Genomic DNA, 21,763 nt, shown 5'->3' with positions numbered 1-21,763 from the left:
AAAGATTAACAGAGAAAAATATATAAATCAAAAGAGAGATGACAGGAATTATAAGAAGAGAAAAGAGAAGGGAAAGACATAGATGTTTGGAGGGGGGAGGTTGTGGGTAGCCTAGTGAAGAAGTGAAAGTGAAAATGTTCCTCAGATTTCTGAGGAGGAAGTCAGGAGGCATAAATACGCAAACGCTCTTTGACAAACTCGCACAAGCCAGGGAGCAGAGAGAGAGAGAGGGAGTGCGCACAAGAAAGAGCTGGAATGACAGAAACAGGTAACATAGAATTAGGCCTATTCACCTCATCTCTTTCATACCTGTCTATTTTTATCTTATGTTCAATGTGTCTTCCTCGCTTGCTATTCATCATAGTGACAAGTTGTTTTCTTTCATTTCCCTTCACCTTTCCTCCACTTGTTTCTTTCGTTTGATAACTTATCTTCTCTTTTGCTAAGTTGATCCCACTGAAATGGAAAAATAAGAATGTAAATGTGCATTGATACAAACTGTCTCTTATTCATTTGTCTCATTTTTTTTTTCCCTCGCTCATTTCACTGTGTTTGGGAAATATAAGGAAATCTTCACGTAAAAGAAGAAAATACAGTAAGAGAAGAGATCACTTCAACTAGAATTCACTCAAATATTTATTAGGTGCCATCAAGGTTGTTATTTCTAAAAAGAAGCTTCATATTTCAAGCTAGTTCCTCTTTATGTTTGACTTCATGTGACTTAATTTAGTTCATTTTATATCCTCTCTTTTCATCTCGTCTTCATTTAACTTGCATAACCCCCTTCTCCTTCTCTCTCCCTCCCTCTCTCTGCCCACTCTTTCTCTGATATGGAACAGGTTTTTCAAGATACAAGTCTATAGATGAAGCAAGATAAATAAACAAGTTTAATTCTCTTGCGGAAACATCAAACTTGTTTGTGGTAAAAGCTGTTTCAATGTTATTTCATTTTCACTTACAAAAAGGAACACATGAATGTAATTAGGTTGAAATTTCCATATGGAATAATGTCGAATGACAAAGTATTGCTGGATGTGTTGATTCCTGGTTTGTCATTGAAAATGGCCACAGCAGCCTGGATGGTAACGGAACCCATAATGCAGCTGTTTGGTTGATTGACAGCTGGCTATGGATTCTGTGGCCCTCCTTTCTTGCAGGAGCATAAATTGAGTTTTGGCTTCATTCAGATATGATATTGTAGTTCTGTATTACTCTTGAAATGTCTTTGAATATAACTATGCCTATATTCAATATTAAGTTAATATTTGCTTAAAGGTAGTTTATTTAGAAATGTGTGTCTGTGCAAACCGTGTGTATATGACAAAGTATGATGTTGCTCTGGAATGACACGTTTTCTCCCGGATCGCCATCAATATGTTTCGCCACCGGGAACTTCGTGTCAGCCAAGATTGACATCAATTCCTTCAGAATTTTCTAGCAAAAATCACAGAATCTTTTTCAGACATTTCAATTTTATCTTTGTAATTCTTCAATAAATTAAGAACCTTTGTCAAAACATCACTTGATGACTTTTTCTCTTTTAGGCCTGAATAATTCTTTAGGTTTGTATTTTCAAAAGCTGACTGATCTGGTTTGTAGATTGTACTCTGGCCAGAGGATACAAAGTAAAATGTTTGAGTCAGTGTTGCTGTTTTAGCTGATCTGGGACCAAATCCAGATCTTACTGTAAAACAACAAGTGATATGTAATTTGGCCCAAGTTCAGCTCTTATACAGGTAATTGTCACCTGCCTCAAACAAAGCGGAAGTACTCAAATAAACATCCAAACAGCCAGCATTAAAATATGCCTTCATTGCCTTGGTATGAAGTGTGACCAGATCTCATTTTGATATATTTTTCTAAAGATAAACCCTTTACAAATATTGTTTCATCACTGTTACATTAAGGAAATATTTGAGTATTCCATCAGAAGTCAATTGTTTAAAATGTGTTGATGCTAAAACTGTTTATACTGGAAACAATATTCCGGATGCAGTCTACTGAAACATTAAATAGAGTAAAAGCTTTCCTATATTGTTAGAGAAAAAGTCTTAAAGGAATATTTCACCACCCTAAAACTGGAATATTCTCTTATCATTTACTCAGTTCAGGAAAAGAGAATGTCCAATGTCCAAGCTGCTGTTTTCCATAAAATGAATAAAAGGTGACCATATAGGCCTATCAGCATAAAGCAAGATGTGTAGTGAATACATTAATGACATAAATGCTTTTTTCTTCACCGAAAACTATCAAATGTCTTGTAATATAGTGCAATAAATGAAGTCATATGGTTTAAAAAAATAAATAAATAATGATAATTTGTATTTTTGGGTGAAGTAGGCCATAGCCTACATTAATATATTTTTTTACAAAAATCAGTGATAAGAAGGAAAGTAACCCCTGGAATATCTAAAGGTGTAGTTTATATTATTGAAAATAAAACTACAACTTACGAACAAAACGCATTTGATCAGAAGAGCAGTTTTACTTTCTTTTCAGTCACTGACAGATCTGATTTTGCCACACCCAAAATGGCGCCTTTCAAACGGTCGCAACCATAGATATTATATAGAGACTAGATGCCCTATTGGCCGCTGGGCACAGAGAATTACGGCCGCCATCTTTAACCGGTCGTACTCTAGTTTCGTTGCGTGGCAGCAGTTAAGATGCCAGAACACTGTGGAGCATTTTCCTGTTCTAATCGGCGGACCAGCGCAAATAGAGCCCGGGGGATTACTTTTCACAAGTAAGTTTTAACATTACCGTACTATTGGTTGTATTTTGTGAATAGAGAAGGAGCAAGGATCTTGGATATTACTGTACTGAAATTGTAGCCAGCTAACGTTAGCTAGGCTATGTTTACTGCATAATTAACGGTAATAATTAACGTTACAAGAGCTTCTCGGTTATCAGATACATTAGTGGTTATCAGAAGCATTCAACGGCCCTGCAGTATAAATATAGGTTATTTGTGTTTGCGCACGTGATATCATGAAGCAATGTAATACACACATGACGGCGATGCGCAAATCTAGTTACCCACCCCTCCCACTTCTGCTAGTTTTATTGAGATATCTTATTACGTGCGAATTAGCCATTAATATTACAGACGTCCTGTGGTAAAATTACATTATTACTCCATCAAAGATAATCCCTTGTAAAGTTAATCCCGTCCGAATAGGGCTTTAGATTACAATTGACACAATAATTCTATGTAGAAATAAAACAATTATTATTGGTATAACATTGGCCAGTGAATTTTACACAAGTGTCATAGACTGTATTATCAGTGTTGGGCAATCACTACTTGTAGTTTAGCTAGTAACTTTTCAGTAGCTTAAATCCTTTATTTCAAAATAGGAGTTTTGTTGAAGAAAGGTTCTAAGAAATGTGAAGGAAGAAAATAAGCTTGACCTCCTTTGTGAAATGTTTTTGTGTAGACTCTCACAAATCTTCCGTTTTCATTTTGAAGGTTTCCCAAGGACAAAGATATAAGGAAGAAGTGGGAAGTGGCTTTGAGGAGAGAAGGATTCACTGCAAGTGATTCATCGGTGCTTTGCTCTCAACATTTTAAGCAGGGTGACTTTGATAGGACGGGTCAGATTGTCAGACTCTGAGATGGTGTTATTCCATCCGTCTTCAGCTTCCCGGTTCACCTCCAAAGAGTAGGTGTATCCTCATAAGGCTGTTAGCATTCATAAATGTAAATATTATATTATCAATCACAGGGCAGGGTAAGATACTTATCCCTTTATACATATTTCATTATGTATTATGCTTCTTCATTTTAGTTGGAAAAGGGCAGGGCTACGTCGTCTACCTCCAGAAGAGCTGAAGAAAGCCTGTCCATGGCCTCTCTGAATTCGCAGGAAACGGCAACCTCAAGCCCACAACCTCAGCCTAATGATGTGAATATTTCTACTTTAATCATCATATCATAATGTTTCCTGGACATATTAAAATCTCACTTGTTTGCTGCCACTCATATTAAACATGCTCACAAATAAACCCATACACACACAATTTAAGACACGTTGAACATGCATTGCTGGCAGGTGCACACACACACAGTGCTGGCAGTGGCTTTGACAGGTAATGACTATAAGAAAGAATGTGGGCCATAAACTAGTGGTGTCAAAGTGATGTTTGTGAAGTGAAACATTACTCAAACCATGTTCATCCCTCTTTCTACTAGGATCATGGCTATGCCTTGCCTGCTTCTCCTACCGCTCTTAAGACCAGACTCAATGAAGCCTTGGCAAGACTGGAAAGTCTAGAGCGGGAGAAGAAGAATTCCATGGCCAGAGAGAAAAGGGCAAAAACCACAGTGAAGAGTCTTTTGGGGGATTTGAGGGAAAAGAACCTCATTAATGAAGAGCTCAAAGAGAAGCTTGAATTCTACTCTGTAAGACAAAATTAGCACTTTGAAATTCATGTACATGTTATTCTTAGTTATTATCTGAAGGGGACTTATTCATTTTAAATCATAATATTTCAGATCTTCAGATAGACCTCATGGCAAAGCAGGGCCATGAATACACAAAGGACTACAGAGAGTTTGCGCTCACGCTCCATCTACATGGTCCAAAGGCATACAAATACCTCAGAGAGACTCGACATTTTCCCCTCCCACATCCACATACAATACAAAGGTAGGCTTAATGTTGTCCGAATTTAACTTTTGGAAATTACTGATGCAAATACGTTGAAAAGCTTCTTCTCAATTTTTTTTTTACAGGTGGATGCCAAACCTGGCCTGAACAAGATGTTGCTGGATATGCTTTATATTTTATCATGCAGAATGTAATTCATGATTTAATTCATTCCAAGGCTTCATTTATTTGTTCCAAAATACAGCAAAAACAGTAATATTGTGAAATATTTTTAGTGAATAAGAGACCTTCAAGAGACCAACATCCCTGGTCCTCCACAGTATAACATTTTTGCCAGGTAGGCGGATACATGTTGGATATGCTATAGTAAAGGTATGGCTATAGTTTCTTATAATCTGGAATTGAGTTGGACATAATTACTTAAGTATTTTTAACAAACTATTTTGAAATATAATTTGACTCATTGCTCTACCTTCCCCTCTTCTCAATGTCATACATAATCATGTTAACCAAATAATACAAATTAGCTTATAAAACCGAATAGCTAAAAAAAAGAGTATATATATATATATATATATATATATATATATATATATAATTATTATTTTATTTTTTTTCTCTCTGCAAAGTTCATAAAAAAAAGTGCATAAAGTTCAATAAAAAAAAAGATTTTTTTTTTTAGCTATTCCGTTTGGTTTTATAAGCTAATTTGTATCATTTGGACATGTTTATGTATGAGTCAAGTATTTTTGACATATTTCTATAAACGCAATTTAAAAAAAGAGGGAGTACACAAGAGCAACAGAAGGTTGCTGTTGTAATTGGGTTTAAAGAAGCCCTTAAAACCATGTTTAGCTATATTATCTATATTATTATTATGGTTGTTATTAATCGAATAAATCTAAAGCTTTTGAGACTATTATTTTGTGTTATTTAATTTGTCATGAAGATGTGACCATTTCTTCCTTTTATGTAGGCTTACTAAATAATTTTGATATAAAAAAAAGGTAGGGGGGTGCCCTTTTTCAGTTTCAGCACATGCCCCTCAAAAGGTCTGTGCACGGCCCTGGTGTCTCACCTGGTGAGACAGGCAATGTGGCAGCCCAAGATCACACTGTGTCCCTGTCTGCTGTGGAGATGTCCTCTGCTGAAACTGCTGAAGAACACCCATCTCCATTCGCCAACATTTCGGCCCTTGTGTGTGACCACAGTTATCTCCCCACTCGGTTTGGAGGTCTGGTGGAAAATGCTCTGGTCTACATAGCAGGGTTTGTAGTCCGGCAGATTCTTTGAAAGCTGTGATGTGTGCCGTGCAAACTTGGTCAGAGATGCTAGACCAGCTTCATTTGACAAGAGCTACCACCTTCTAGCCCTGAAAAACAACGGTGGCCTAGTGATTCCATCACTTGGCACAGTGAAGGTTTGATTCTATTATCTTGTTTTTTTAAATCTTTTAATCTTTGTTTATTAAGGTTACTTTGTTCTTATTTTCTCTGTTCTGTAAAGTTTGAGTATTGTGTAAAGCGCTATATAAATATGTATTATATTTATTATTATTATTATAACAAGGTGCTGAGAGCTGCAGAGAGGGTGATCCGCCAAGCTTCAACAATACAAGCTCCTAAGGTGTCAACAGTCACGCACATTGTGCGGGAGGAGATTGGAACAGAGGATGTTTTCCTTCTTGGGGAGCACATTGAGGAGACCCAGTTTGGCATCGACAACCATCAGTCTGACTTGTTGTCATTGGTTGTGTCTGTGTTTTTAAAGATAAGGCTCCACCATGTTGCCAAACTCGCCTCTCTTGAACTACAGAAAGGGAGCACGAGAAAGAAGCTCTGCAAAACAGTCCTCTTTCAGGGGTTTTAGTGTGTGTGTGTGTGTGTGTGTGTGTGTGTGTGTGTGTGTGAGAGAGAGAGAGTGTGTGTGAGAGAGAGAGAGTGTGTGTGTGTGTGTGTGTGTGTGTGTGTGTGAGAGAGAGAGTGTGTGTGTGTGAGAGAGAGTGTGTGTGTGAGAGAGAGAGAGTGTGTGTGTGTGAGAGAGTGTGTGTGTGAGAGTGTGTGTGTGTGAGAGTGTGTGTGTGTGAGAATGTGTGTGTGAGAGTGTGTGTGTGTGTGAGAGTGTGTGTGTGTGAGAGAGAGTGTGTGTGTGAGAGAGAGTGTGTGTGTGTGAGAGAGAGAGAGTGTGTGTGAGAGAGAGAGTGTGTGTGTGAGAGAGAGAGTGTGTGTGTGAGAGAGAGAGTGTGTGTGTGTGTGAGAGAGTGTGTGTGTGTGAGAGAGAGAGTGTGAGAGAGTGTGTGTTTGTTTGTTTGTGGGAGAGTGTGTGTGAGGAGAGTGTGTGTGTGTCACAAATCATTATAAATTGTTTCTTCAAACTTATTAAAATATCTTACTTTACTGCAACTATATGTTTCTGCTTCTTTATTATATTTATAGTGTGTGATTTATAAAATACCTTATATCCTACATCAAATATTTTGATTTTGGACGTCTGGTCACTTTATATCTTATATCAGAATATTATATTACTGTTGTGTTAAGCCTACTATGAATATTAAAATACGCCGAACCATGTGTCCTGTATCATAGCTACATGAATGACCTTTGCAGCAAAAAAAACCCACGTGAAAATCAGTTCGTTATTCAGTGAGGTATGATTAATTAAATGCGCTGACAGCTCATTGCACCTGCTATTCAGATTACACTGAGTGGAGCGGGTGACCGGTCTAAGATGGCGGCCCCACGGCTCGACCGCGCCAATAGGCAGTAGCGGTCGATAGGGCGTCTATCCAGGCCCGGCCCTAACCAATTTGGTGCCCTAGGCAAGATTTTAAGTGGCGCCCCCTTGCATCGCAGTACAGTACTTGCACTGTTAGTGTACATATACTCACAAGAAACTTAATAGCTTTGTTTTAGACATTCTTTTATTTAAAGGTTGGGTAGGTCAGAATTGTCTAAAAAAAACTTTTATTCAAATTTGTTTAAACTGTCTTTATATACCAATAGATAATTAAAATGCAAGTACTCTGAAATAGAGATTATAAAAAATTGAGTGACTCTAGTGTATTTAATCTTCAATAAACACAGCTCATTAATTCCATTCACTCCCACCTAAAAACGGGTGCTCGACTGCGCGCACGTGGGCAGAGCCAGTAATAGCGGCGGTAGTCATGGCGACGGAGAGTGACAGTCGCGCAAGCCAATCACTTGTTTCGTCCCGGTAGGAATTAATGAGCTGTGTTTTTTGAAGATTAAATACACTATAGTCACTCAATTTTTATACTCTCTTTTTCAAAGTACTTACATTTTAATTATGTATTGGTATATAAAGACAGTTTAAGCCAATTTGAAAAAAAGTTCTTTAGACAATTCTTACCTACCCAACCTTTAACTAAAACAATTGCACATTCAAAATACTAATTATAATAATAATAATTAAAGAAACAAATAAAAAAATGAACTCAATATATGAAATACAATATAGATAGCTTACTTATTATTTTAATACTCCCGAAATGAAAAGTGTAAACAAGTGACATTAACTTATATACAATAGAAATACGGCACTGTGCAAAATAAGACATTAGTATATTATCTTATCTATCTTATCTATTTGTATCTTTAAGTAGACACAGAAATACTACAAGGATTTGAATAAAAAAAATTAAAAGATGATCTTAAAAAGAGCTCTATTGGTGTTTTTGGTCCTGCCTTAAATTACTAATATTTACACATTTGTCCGAGGAAGGTACTCATATTACTATTTTCCATAATAATAGCGCTAGGCTTATCTGTTAGAACCATTGACTGTTAATATTTTGGTTAGAACTAGCAGATAGCGCTGGTTATTTATAGATTAACGTTAGCTAACCACCATGTATGCTAATGACTAATGGCATTATTGATCATCTTTCTGTAACATCAAAATAATATCATTAACATCATCTTTACTGTAACATTACCTTTGTCTTTGTCGCGTTTTTCCTCCTCTTCTTTTCTTTTTTTCCTCCCCTGGGCACCAGATAATTTGGGACGCTTTGACATATTAACTTTTTTTGACGCAATAAAAACGAAAACCGAATGGTGGCCGCGGGTAAAAGAAGTCTGATTGGTGGAAGTGTATGATCCCTTCAACTCCCCCCTGGTCACGTTAAAGTAAGAATTTATAAGAGAAAGTCAATGCCATTAGAAAAATTTGATAACAAAAAAAAAAGAAATTAAGAAAGTCAATGCCATGTACATCCCATTATTGCTCCACTCGTTGCAGTGTTAATGAAGTACAATAAAAGCGGAAAGTTCCTCACGCGGCTCTGGCGCCCCCCTTAGGGTATACGGCGCCGGCGCCCTTAGCATTTGCCTATACTGCCTATGCCACGGGCCGGCCCTGCGTCTATCTATATGATGTCTATGAGGGACACCCTCATCTTGTGGTTTTCAAAGTAGACGTGTTTGTCTGTAATTTTATTGGCAGCATGCAGTCCATCTTTTTTTTGCACATCATTGAGATGACTGATGTACCTCCAATTGATCTGTCCGGTGGTCGTTGCAATTGGCCTGTATGCCTGCAGAGTAAGAATCAGTCACTGCAAAAACAAGTACAAACAGCAAAATGTTGATCATCACGTCCAGCCATAACTGTGCAAATGGACAGACAACAATATTTAGATATAACTTTTAGCAGCAGAGGCATAACTTGTACAAATAGGTCTACAACATATTACGTGCCAACTTGAGCATGTGGCAAGCATCCATCATTACAAATACTTTCTCGCCAGTCACCGGATGCGAGAAACTGGTTTGAAGCGGCTCTCGTGGGTCTCCCTTCAGCTCGCACCCAAGTTGGTTGCACATACTGACATTGGAGGCATGACCATCCATTGTGACACATACCATCCTAATGCCCCGTGCATGCAGCTCCTCCAAAGCATGACTGAGAAGGACCCTTTGTGTTTCTGGAGACAGAGACTTGGTCAGGAAGTAAGCAATGGGAGCCTTCCAATGTCCTTGTAGGCCAACCACCATGAACACAAGAGCCTCAGTAAGCAACATCAGTCTCACTGTTTCCATCACCCATGTCTACAAAACCAGACATTGACTGTGTATGTGGATTATATTGCACATGTTTTCTGATGGACATGGCATCCAACATGAGTGAAACACATCCATATTTAGCCGGGTCTCCCTGGCATCTTCTCTCCAGCATATCCAGCATCATCTTGTTCAGGCCAGGTTTGGCATCCACCTGTAAAAAAAAAATTGAGAAGAAGCTTTTCAACGTATTTGCATCAGTAATTTCCAAAAGTTAAATTCGGACAACATTAAGCCTACCTTTGTATTGTATGTGGATGTGGGAGGGGAAAATGTCGAGTCTCTCTGAGGTATTTGTATGCCTTTGGACCATGTAGATGGGGCGTGAGCGCAAACTCTCTGTAGTCCTTTGTGTATTCATGGCCCTGCTTTGCCATGAGGTCTATCTGAAGATCTGAAATATTATGATTTAAAATGAATAAGTCCCCTTCAGATAATAATGGCGCTTTTCCACTGCATGGTACGGTACGGCTCGGTTCGGTACGGCTCACTTATGGCGCATTTCCACTGCATGGTACGGTACGGCTCGCTTCGGCTCGCTTTAAATAGTACCACCTCTGTTGAGGTTCCAAGCGTACCGTACCGATACTAAAATGTGACGTGAAAACACTGCAGATCACTGATTGGTCAGACAGAATCATCTCTACCAGCGTCATTGTATTTACGACACGAGACACTAAACCCGCTAGATTTAAATAGCCAGTAGACAACAGCCAGCGCTGTAGCGCCTGTTTTAAAAGTATTTGCTTTAAAAAAAGAAAAGAAAAAAAAGAGTATAAACTTCAAAAAAAGAAATGGCTGAATCGTGGTCAGTGGACGAGGTGCAGACGTTCCTCTCGTTGGTTGCCGAGGAGTGGATGGGGAAACACGGAATGAAAAATTCGCATTTAATATGATGATATCATGGCAGTAGAGACGGCAACTATAACGATCAGTCCCACCCACTTTGAAGCGGTACTAACTGCAGTGGAAAAGCAACCGAGCTAAAGCGAACCGAACCGTGCCGTACCGAGTCGAGTCGTACCACGCAGTGGAAAAGCGAAGCGAGCCGAACCGTTCCGCGCCGAGTCGAACCGTACGATGCAGTGGAAAAGCGCCATAACTAAGAATAACATGTACATGAATTTCAAAGTGCTAATTTTGTCTTACCAGAGTAGAATTCAAGAATTCTCTTTGAGCTCTTCATTAATGAGGTTCTTTTCCCTCAAATCCCCCAAAAGACTCTTCACTGTGGTTTTTGCCCTTTTCTCTCTGGCCATGGAATTCTTCTTCTCCCGCTCTAGACTTTCCACTCTTGCCAAGGCTTCATTGAGTCTGGTCTTAAGAGCGGTAGGAGAAGCAGGCAAGGCATAGCCATGATCCTAGTAGAAAGAGGGATGAACATGGTTTGAGTAATGTTTCACTTCACAAATATCACTTTGACACCACTAGTTTATGGCCCACATTCTTTCTTATAGTCATCACCTGTCAAAGCCACTGCCAGCACTGTGTGTGTGTGTGCACCTGCCAGCAATGCATGTTCAACGTGTCTTAAATTGTGTGTGTATGGGTTTATTTGTGAGCATGTTTAATATGAGTGGCAGCAAACAAGTGAGATTTTAATATGTCCAGGAAACATTATGATATGATGATTAAAGTAGAAATATTCACATCATTAGGCTGAGGTTGTGGGCTTGAGGTTGCCGTTTCCTGCGAATTCAGAGAGGCCATGGACAGGCTTTCTTCAGCTCTTCTGGAGGTAGATGTAGCCCTGCCCTTTTCCAACTAAAATGAAGCAGCATAATACATAATGAAATATGTATAAAGGGATAAGTATCTTACCCTGCCCCGTGATTGATAATATAATATTTACATTTATGAATGCTAACAGCCTTATGAGGATACACCTACTCTTTGGAGGTGAACCGGGAAGCTGAAGACGGATGGAATAACACCATCTCGGAGTCTGACAATCTGACCCGTCCTATCAAAGTCACCCTGCTTAAAATGTTGAGAGCAAAGCACCGATGAATCACTTGCAGTGAATCCTTCTCTCCTCAAAGCCACTTCCCACTTCTTCCTTATATCTTTGTCCTTGGGAAACCTTCAAAATGAAAACGGAAGATTTGTGAGAGTCTACACAAAAACATTTCACAAAGGAGGTCAAGCTTATTTTCTTCCTTCACATTTCTTAGAACCTTTCTTCAACAAAACTCCTATTTTGAAATAAAGGATTTAAGCTACTGAAAAGTTACTAGCTAAGCTACAAGTAGTGATTGCCCAACACTGATAATACAGTCTATGACACTTGTGTAAAATTCACTGGCCAATGTTATACCAATAATAATTGTTTTATTTCTACATAGAATTATTGTGTCAATTGTAATCTAAAGCCCTATTCGGACGGGATTAACTTTACAAGGGATTATCTTGGAGTAATAATGTAATTTTACCACAGGACGTCTGTAATATTAATGGCTAATTCGCACGGAATAAGATATCTCAATAAAACTAGCAGAAGTGGGAGGGGTGGGTAACTAGATTTGCGCATCGCCGTCATGTGTGTATTACATTGCTTCCTGATATCACGTGCGCAAACACAAATAACCTATATTTATACTACAGGGCCGTTGAATGCTTCTGATAACCGAGAAGCTCTTGTAACGTTAATTATTACCGTTAATTATGCAGTAAACATAGCCTAGCTAACGTTAGCTGGCTACGATTTCAGTACAGTAATATCCAAGATCCTTGCTCCTTCTCTATTCACAAAATACAACCAATAGTACGGTAATGTTAAAACTTACTTGTGAAAAGTAATCCCCCGGGCCCTATTTGCGCTGGTCCGCCGATTAGAACAAGAAAATGCTCCACAGTGTTCTGGCATCTTAACTGCTGCCACGCAACGAAACAAGAGTACGACCGGTTAAAGATGGCGGCCGTAATTCTCAGTGCCCAGCGGCCAATAGGGCATCTAGTCTCTATAATATCTATGGTCGCAACCATTGGTCGCAACCAGGAACTAGTGTTGCATGAAAATGTGTCCCCCTCTTACCAGTGATAATTCTTAATGTTCCGGTCCCCATACATGCATCTGTTTTTATTGGTGATCAATGTGAGCAGAGCACCGCAGTGCTGCTACAGTCAGTCTCAGTAACAATCCTCGAGTTCAGGCACTAATAACAATGTCAACATATTGAGCTTAATCATGGAGGAAGCAGTGCCTTTTAGCATCGTGTCCACCGTCAAAGCGCTGAGCGGTGCGTTGCGGGGAGACGCTGAAAATGAAGCCGAAATCATCCGCGAGCGAGAGAAGCTCTGGTTCAAGGAGAGCAGCGCCAAAAACCTGAGAAATCGCGACTTCTTGTCACCCAACACGGTTCTGACGACGTTGTACGCGGGTGGAGAGGTCAGTCTGAAATATGTGATTATGTGTGCGTTTATTTATTTTCTACGTTATGAGCTCTTCTGGCCTGCATCAGTGACAGATGCGCTTCTCCGCATGGGGATTTTACGCATGGCTTGAGGGACCGTGTTGGATGTATCAAGCTTTTGCTTGGACGTGTAGTTATGCATCAGAGAGGGTCACTGACACAGGATTGTCCGAATGTAAGGCCGAGCTCTGCACAGACACGCAGGGCGCCAGCTAGACTGTTGACATTGGTCGCATCGACAAAACATTTGAACCCTGCGGCAGAACTGATTAACTCTTCTCTGCCCGTGACATCTGGGTCAGGGTATGCCAATAATAAAAAATAACACGCATTTGGAGAACCGCAAAGTCATAATGATTTCCTGATTCTTTAGGTCATTAGGTCTCAAGAAACCTTGTTTGGTTTATGTAGTGTGAATAATTCAATGAGTTTAAGCCGGTCAAAATGTAAACAATTTCTGGACATAAATGTTTTTGACTGAAGAGTACAAGATTAAAGATATTATTTAAAATAATAATAATGATGTGTGCAGATAAATCATTTAAAATAAACCAATCTGTTTAAAAAAAAAAAAGATTTGTCAATTTTGATTTCATGGTGATGTTATAATCTTTGCATTCATGTTGGTTTTGTGCATTTTACGAATCACCTAACCATTTTCAACAAAAGTTTTGACTTATTGTCCAGGTTCCCTGTGATGTTCTCAGTGGTATTCGCTCTCTTCGTGGCAGCGGTGTATTGCCAATAGGAGCCACTGAGGTGACGGCAGAAGGGCTGCGTGTGTGTGTGGATCGCTGCACAGCATTCAGACGTGTTTTATGTGGAATAATGCCATATCTGAGACCTGCTGCTCAGAGACAGGGCTGTGTCCTCATCAACTGCCCTGCCCTCCACACCAAACAAGCCGTGCCATCTCCCGATACGCTTGCTCTGGGGCAGCTACGAACCGTTCTCATTGCCGACCACCTCGGGGCACAGCTCAGAAGACAAGGGTATGCGCTTTGACTTTCATTATCTTGACATACATTTTGTGACCAAAAGGGGGAGAGTAATCAACTCTTTCTTTATTCCATTTAGGTACACTGTGTCCTTTTGTCCAGCCTTGCCACAGGAGAGTGACATTGTGAACTTCCTGAAAACATTAGGCGTTGATTGGCCGACAGTCCCTGTCAGCTGGACCAATGAGGACAGGGAGGAGAAGATGAAAAAAGCTTTAGAGAACTCCACCTACAGAGACAGAGAAATGGAGAGGGGAAAGAGGAGAAGCAGGGGAGAGGAAATAGAGGGAGAGAAGAGAGGGATAAAAGAGGAAGTTAGGATAAACCTTAAACAAGTGGTACAGGACGAGAATCTTCAGGGTTATGATCCCAGTCTTGGCACTTGCACAGGTGAGCTGTAGTACCTGAGCATGTTTATATTTATTAAGGATATAACGGGTTACATTTCTCACGATTTGGCTTAGATACAACATCTGTGTCTGTTTTGTCAGTAAATGTCATTATTAGGGTTGCATGAGGATATTTGATGTTGAGATTTTAATTGTATTGTATTTTATTAAATTTTTTTACTGTTATTTTAGCCCTGTCATCGGCCAATACAGTTCCAATTGAAAAAATAGTCTATTTTTTCAAAGAGATATTTTCTATGTAATTTTTTTTTACAAGCATTAAGCCATATTGGTTGGTTATCGTGTGATATTGAAGCTTTTTTATTTTATCACCATTAGTCTATATTGGTTATTTAATTGTGCATAATATTTTTACTTTTAGAATAATCTAAAAGTAAAAATAAAGGAAATGATATTATTATTTCCACTATTTTTACTTTTAGATTATTCTTGCAATCATCTTAACACTCACTTAAATTTGATTTAATAACACTGGTAGTGGTAAATGTAATCTTAAGCAAATCTCAAAATAAGTATTGATTTAAAAAAAAAATGTATATATGTTGTGATGCCTAAATTCACGTTTGGCATTTAAAATGTGATTATTTTAGCTTATAGTGTTTTATTTTTAATTTAATAGAAAAAAAAATGGTATAGAATACCAGTCTTTTATCAGCCATAACATGAAAAAATGATTACCGGATTATTAGTAATAATGATTTTAATATAAGTGAATCCCTAAATTTGATGAAAATAAATGACATTCAAAATATCAATAGGGAAATTGCATAAGAATAGTTACTGGCTTTTAAATTTGATTTGTCACATACTAGCGTTGTGAAAATGAAAAAATGTGAAATTTTTCTTTTTAACATTTTACAATTTTAAAGTTATATTTTCAAACTAGTTGCACCAGAGGCATCAAGATGAGATGAACTGAGTCATTCCTAGTGTTTAAGTGAATGATCTGTTGGATAGCCTCAGTTTTCCTCAGTCAGTGATTTCTCTCTTTTCAGTGCAGAGAGAAGCTTTGTGTCATCTGGCCCAGCTGGACAGCGCTACTGCAGATTTCCCTGTGAGTTAAAAGAACCCTCTGTCTGGCTCATCTCCGTCTGCTTTAAATTATAGTGAGTTACCATGTTTTAGATGGACACTTGTAATGGATTTCTGTACTTCAGGTCTCTACGGCAACAGCCCTGCATGTCACTTCCTGTCAGGATGAGTTTCGTCAGCAGCAAACAGCCATGCTGTGGAGAGCAACGGGTGTAACAGCAGTGCAGGTTTCACACCCTCTGCCCACACAGACACATTTGCCCATCAGCTGTATCGGCATGCTTTACATGCTAAACAATTGTTTTCTGTATATTCTGTCCTGTTGACTCGTTTAATTCCCCCCCCAATAGATTTTAGTGCAGAGCCCCGCACATGACATCCGGGGAAAAATATATATAGTGGCCACTAAGGCTGCAACTAACGGTTATTTTGATAATCGATTAATCTGTCCATTATTTTTCTGTTAAATCGAATAAAATATCTAGAAATTATTATACATTAGAAGTTCATTTTAATCCATTGTTTTAACCAATGTTATTGCACATCGTGCCTATGTAGGCTATACTGTACATTATAAGAAAAAATGGTTAAAATACAAACATTGCAGTCTAAACCAAAAAACAGCTGATTGCTTACTATTTTTAAAGCAGAAATTAAAATGACTGAATAAAAAATTATAATAAACCAAAACACTAAATTGTTGTACTTGTGTTACTTGTAGAATTTATACATGCACTTAATTTCTAACAAAAAATATGTTGCCAAAATGTGAATTTTAGTCAGAATTATTGCGCTCCTATTCTACACGCTCCGTCTGATTGACGATTTACTAAAACGAAGGAACGAATTACACAAATGAGGGAATGAATTAGTAAATTGTGGCCCTAGAAGAATTTGTTCCCCCTTATTTTACTAAATCATGGCTATTGTTCCCTTGTTTTAGTTTAATCAAAACGAGGGAATGAATTAGTTACTAAATGAATTAATACTTAATCGATGGGAATGAATTCTTAGTTTGTGGCCATGGCATATATATTTTTCTCCACATGTCATGTGTAGGGCTCTGTATTCGTTACACCACAGCTAAAACACATGATTTGCTACTACCTAATTGGTAGCAGTTGGAATTTTGGTGAGGATCATGCTAATAAAAAAGCATTTGATTGGATAAAAAATATTTATGCTCCCCTTCCTGGAAGAGTAAGACTATTCATTTTAAGTGTGTATAATTGTTTAAAGTGAATTCTTTGCCAGTGATATTGTGATGATATCAAAGCTAAAAGAATAATAAAACCCATAAAAGTCAATGTAATGCTTCCAAATTGATTAGCTCAAACGATTCACAGTTGGATGTGACTACATTTTAGACCATCTCTGTTGGAAAATTATGTAATGAATGATTGCTCTCTCCCTCTCTATTAGAGATTAGTGATTTGTGGTCCAGTTAAAACTCCCGGTGTTCAGATGAATGCAGCTCAGTATCTTCAGTAAGGAAAAACTTTAGAACAGCAACTCTATTAACTGTTACAACAGCTCTTTGTAATTCTATATTAAAAAGACTACTGTCTAAGTCTGATAGTTACAGTGTTTGTTTGTGTACTGTTGTAGGTTAAGAAAAGCTCAGATGAAAGAGGCCTCAGAAATGAAGTATGGAGACCAAGTTGAAGGTGTGTTTATCTGTGCTTATCTTTTTATCTTAAAAAGCTGCTTTACTGCATGTATTAGCTAAATAGCCCAGAAACATTTGTAATGCATGTTAACACCAGATTTAAACCGCGTCTGTGTGCTTGATATCGATTTACTTCTTCCTTAAACTATTTTAGGTCAGACATGGGATGACATCATTAGAGTCATGACCTCGGCCACCGTGAGGTTTGAACTGCTATCCACAGTACACACAAGTCCGGTGAGTATGTTTGCATGTGCATGCGTGGAATGTATTGTCCTGCATCAGAAATGATTGACATCTCTTTTTCAGGTGACCTTAGATGTGCAGCGGGACAGTGGTGTGTCCACAAAGGGCCCTAGGGGTGGAGTCTTTGTCATGTATAACTGCGCTCGTCTTCATACGCTCTTCAGCAGTTACGAGAAAGGGGTGGAGCAAGGTAACACACACACACACACTGTAGAGTTTTGACTTGTAATTTATGATCCAAGCAATAATGTCTAGATAGTAAACTTGGAGAGGTTGTTTTTTAAAGCGTATGCAGTATGACTACACCCAAATCTTAACAATCTGCTGTTGTATACATGTTTAAAGTCCAAACTTTATTAGGCAAATGTTGTTTTTTTACTGCTAGTTACTGTTCTAAAACTAAGGTAAGAGAAAAGCAGTGAAAGATGATACATGTGGTCTATAACTATAGACAAAATGTAGATGACGTACAGAATATAACAGCAATAATATAGTCTGGCAATAGAATTCTAGGTAACATTTTAGTTTAGGGTCCAATTCTCCCTATTAACTAGTTTCTAATTAGCATGCTTATTACTAGGATATTGGCTGTTTATTAGTACTTATAAAGCACATATTAATGCCTTATTCTACATGACCATATTCTACATCCCTTAATCTTACCCAATACCTAAATTTAACAACTACCTTACTAACTATTAATGTGTTTCTTGAAGCAAAAGTTGTAGTTAATAGTTTGTTAATAGTGAGAATGGGCCCTAATCTAAAGTGTGACCGAATTCTGATTGGTTGTGATGTTTGGGGCAGTGCACAATTTTGTGATTTGGCTGAAGTAGAGAAATCCATTCCCATCTTTCTCCATTGGGCCTTTTGATAAATTACACATCAAGTAGTAATGTAACGAAAAATATTGTGTCTATTTGTGAATAATATCCATGTCTATTTTGAAATATGTAGGTCTTTATCCAGAAATCCCTGGAGGCACTGAGCTGGACTTTTCTGCCCTGAAAGAGGAGGTAAAGCAATATATAACTAACATTCTGTACAAGCACACTCAAACATGGTCATATTTTGTGCATCCTTTTTAAGTATTCAAGTTGCTATGTATAAAGACATATACCAAATGTATTCAAACAAGCTCAGTTTTTGTGTTTCTATGATCTGGTGGCATAGAAAATTGTTGATATGATGGTAATGTTGCCATTTCATTATTAGGGGGAGTGGCTTCTTCTCTTCAATTACCTCATTCCATTCTCTGAGCTGCTGGACCAATCAGGACAGGTCCTGGAGCATGAAGGGGGTGGGGCTAGAGTTAATTTAAGAACAGAACAGGTACTTTCATTGCTCGGATCGTTTTGTAATGTTAATTTATTAGTATAATTTAGTCTAATCTCAACCAGTCATATGTCGTATTCTATCTGCTGTCCTGGCTTCATTAATACAGCCTTCCATAATTGTTTTGTTTGTCCATCAGGTGTGCAGATTCTTGGTGTCTCTCAGTAAAGATTTTAGTTCTTACTACAACAGAGTTCACGTCCTTGGGGTAAGACATTATTGAGTCTGTTTGGTTGTTTGTGAATCAGTTTCATTTCAATCAGTGTCTATTTATATAAGGATAATTCAGATGCCGTTACACTCTTTTTATGGCCCAGGTGATTAGATGATTTAAGTCCACACCAAGGACAATAACTAACAATAAAGATATAATTGTAAAAAACGTTCTAAATGTAAAAGAATAGCAGAGTCCTATTGTTCCTATAATGAGAATGACACAGAAAATTGTTTCTATATAACTGAAATCACTTTCAGGATGATTTTTTTTCCAGGTAATGAACGATAAAAAGAACAGCCAATCAGAATCCATTCTGCTTTAAAGCAGCAATGACAAAACTGCATCTTATAATAAACAGAATGATATCGTGCATTGATGTAGACGCTAATATAGTTATCTTTATAGCTTTCATTCTTGGTGTGAATGGGCCTTTACATCTGTATTTTGTATATTTGTGTGTGTATCAGCATTTACAATGATTAAACAAGTTCACATAAAGTTCAGGGCCATTAACTTTCTGCTCCTCCTCTTTCTCTTTCTCCCTCTCTCTTTAGGAGCCCCTGCCTCATCTTTTTAATCAGATGTTTTGTCGTTTATTGTTGCTGAGAGCATTAAGAGAACTTTACCACAGCGCCCTGGACTCCCTTAACTTGCCCCCAATCCCCCAACTATAGCATCTCCACTGCACACATCCTAACTCGAATAGTCACAAACTGTCCCTTAACAGCCAGAACCCTTCCATTTTACTTGGTTATTACACTTTCTCCTTCCTCATACCCATAATTGCCTGACCACCATGTCCAAATAGTCCAATATTCCTCCTGCCCTGCAAAAAGACAGGATAGACCCCAAAATCTGTTACTCTTCATCCTTTCATCCAAAAAATTATTTTACCCATTTTTAAAAAAAAAATCACCCCTACAAATGTCAACAAGCAAGATGCTTTCATTCACAGTGAATTTGAATTCTCCTGTACCATATTCATAGGTTCTGCCCTCCTGCATGACAATGTATTCTATGTAATAGTATTTAATGAGTGTAAGAGCCCAGCTCTATTTGTTCAACTCTGAACACATATTGACAGTGTAGCACAGTTGTTCTCACAGTCTGATAGATGCACACACAATAAGGTATCTGTCACCTCTGTTTCAGATTAGGAATCATGTCAACAGGGTTGGCTCGCCTCTTTCACGCAATCATTTGGTATTCTTGAAATGTCATGATCTGGGATGCTACTTCCTTGAATATAAATATAGTCTTATCTGTACCAAATATAAAGTCTTAATTCTAGAGTTTCCCCCCAGTGTCCATCACTGTTTGTGCCACTGTAAGTGTACAGGTGTACTACTGAGAATCCTTGTGTGCCATACAGAGTGTTTCACAGATCTGTGCCATGTGTCACAGTATTCAAAACCCTGAGAGTACTAAACACGTTTTTCTCACACTTCAAAGTTTTTGCTAGTGGTGATCTTACTCAATGTATTTTAAAAAGACAAACCCACAGAGACTTAATAATTAAAAGAGTGTCTGCCTTAACCTTTGAACTGATTGTTTTCCAAGTGTGCAAATGTGTGACTATACCTGTACGCAAGTCTTTTACCTGTGCAAAACTATTTTAATGGTGTGACTTTACAATGAGGTTTAATTAGGGATCTAACAATGAACAATATTTTTTTTTACATAATGTTAATATATATATATATATATATATATATTAACATTATGTAAAAAAAAGATTGAATATATCATTCAAAAAAATAAATAAATAATAATAATATATATATATATATATATATATATATATATAATTCAAATTTGTTTGTTTTTTAGGTGTATGTAGAAATTAAAATAATCTTAGATTACTAAATGCTGTAAAGGTATTGTTCAATGTTATTTCACACAATTGCATGAAATATTATTAATGTATAGGACCTTATTGTAACGCGTTTCCATTTCATAGTCATTTTTATACCAATGCCAGAAATATTTTTTTTGTTAACGGATATTTTCCCCATTAAATTTATTTTAAATAATTTTTTACATTTATGTAAAAATGATTATGCATTTTATTATACATTTTATGCATTTTTTTTATCTTTATAAAAACACTGCACAGCTATTTACTTCAAATACTTTAATTAAACCAATATCTGTTTAAAAGAAATCAATACTTTTATTCAGTAGGGATGCATTAAATTGATCAAAAGTGACAGTGAAGACTTAATAATCTTACAAAAGATTCTTATTACCTGTTTTCAACTTTTCACAGAATTCTGAAAAGAAAAAAATCATTGTTTTCACTGTTTTCATCATTGATAATAATAGGAAATGTTTCTTGATCACCAAATTAGCCTTTTAGAATGATTTCTGTTTCAGCTTTGCCATCACAGTAATAAAATAACATTTTGATTTTAATATATTTTAATGTAATTTAAGTTGTAATAATCTTTCACAACATTATTGTTTCTTCTGTATTTTTGATCAAATAAATCAAATAAGACATTTAAAAAACATTAAAAAAAATCTAGTGTATGGTAGTGTATGAAAAACCATGGGCAATTGTGCCTGCATATTTATCTGGGGCTTTGTTTTGCACCACAGGTTAATATCTGGTTGATTTCTGATACTGACTAATACTGAATCCAAACTCATCAGTGCATTGTATGATTTGAATATTAATGAAATATGAAGTGGAGCCAGAATTATGACCATGACCGGCATGACTAAACATCCCATAATAACT

The 21,763-nt window shown here is 37.4% G+C and overlaps 2 protein-coding genes and 1 pseudogene across 3 annotated transcripts; 2 read left to right on the top strand and 1 right to left on the bottom strand.

Annotated features, from left to right (window-relative positions):
* The first annotated feature begins 204 nt into the window (after positions 1-204).
* Positions 205-7,015, top strand: LOC311098521 (THAP domain-containing protein 6-like; annotated as a pseudogene). Its single transcript, XR_014609516.1, has 7 exons — positions 205-2,746; positions 3,473-3,665; positions 3,792-3,908; positions 4,196-4,405; positions 4,453-4,652; positions 4,739-6,033; positions 6,183-7,015. The product of XR_014609516.1 is annotated as a THAP domain-containing protein 6-like (transcript).
* Positions 7,016-10,885: 3,870 nt separating this feature from the next.
* On the bottom strand, positions 10,886-12,623 carry LOC311066338 (THAP domain-containing protein 6-like; the record flags this gene model as incomplete). Its single annotated transcript, XM_084087482.1, is given in 5 exon segments — positions 10,886-10,897; positions 10,900-11,061; positions 11,351-11,464; positions 11,591-11,783; positions 12,487-12,623. Coding segments are annotated over 5 exon segments (561 nt in total). The 5' UTR covers positions 12,567-12,623.
* A 120-nt stretch (positions 12,624-12,743) lies between these two features.
* On the top strand, positions 12,744-20,556 carry dalrd3 (DALR anticodon binding domain containing 3). The gene is made up of 13 exons (XM_084087469.1): positions 12,744-13,088; positions 13,801-14,105; positions 14,191-14,501; positions 15,517-15,575; positions 15,679-15,780; positions 16,976-17,040; positions 17,162-17,220; positions 17,377-17,459; positions 17,532-17,658; positions 18,426-18,484; positions 18,684-18,800; positions 18,943-19,011; positions 19,575-20,556. The coding sequence occupies exons 1-13, from the start codon at positions 12,888-12,890 to the stop codon at positions 19,692-19,694; spliced, it is 1,677 nt and encodes a 558-aa protein (XP_083943595.1). The 5' UTR covers positions 12,744-12,887; the 3' UTR covers positions 19,695-20,556.
* The last annotated feature ends 1,207 nt before the right edge of the window (positions 20,557-21,763 follow it).

Source organism: Abramis brama, assembly GCF_963993115.1.
Source record: "Abramis brama genome assembly, chromosome: 16".
NCBI classification, from domain to species: domain Eukaryota; kingdom Metazoa; phylum Chordata; class Actinopteri; order Cypriniformes; family Leuciscidae; genus Abramis; species Abramis brama.
Note: the sequence above shows the minus strand (reverse complement) of the source record. Positions and strands in the feature narration are given on the sequence as shown.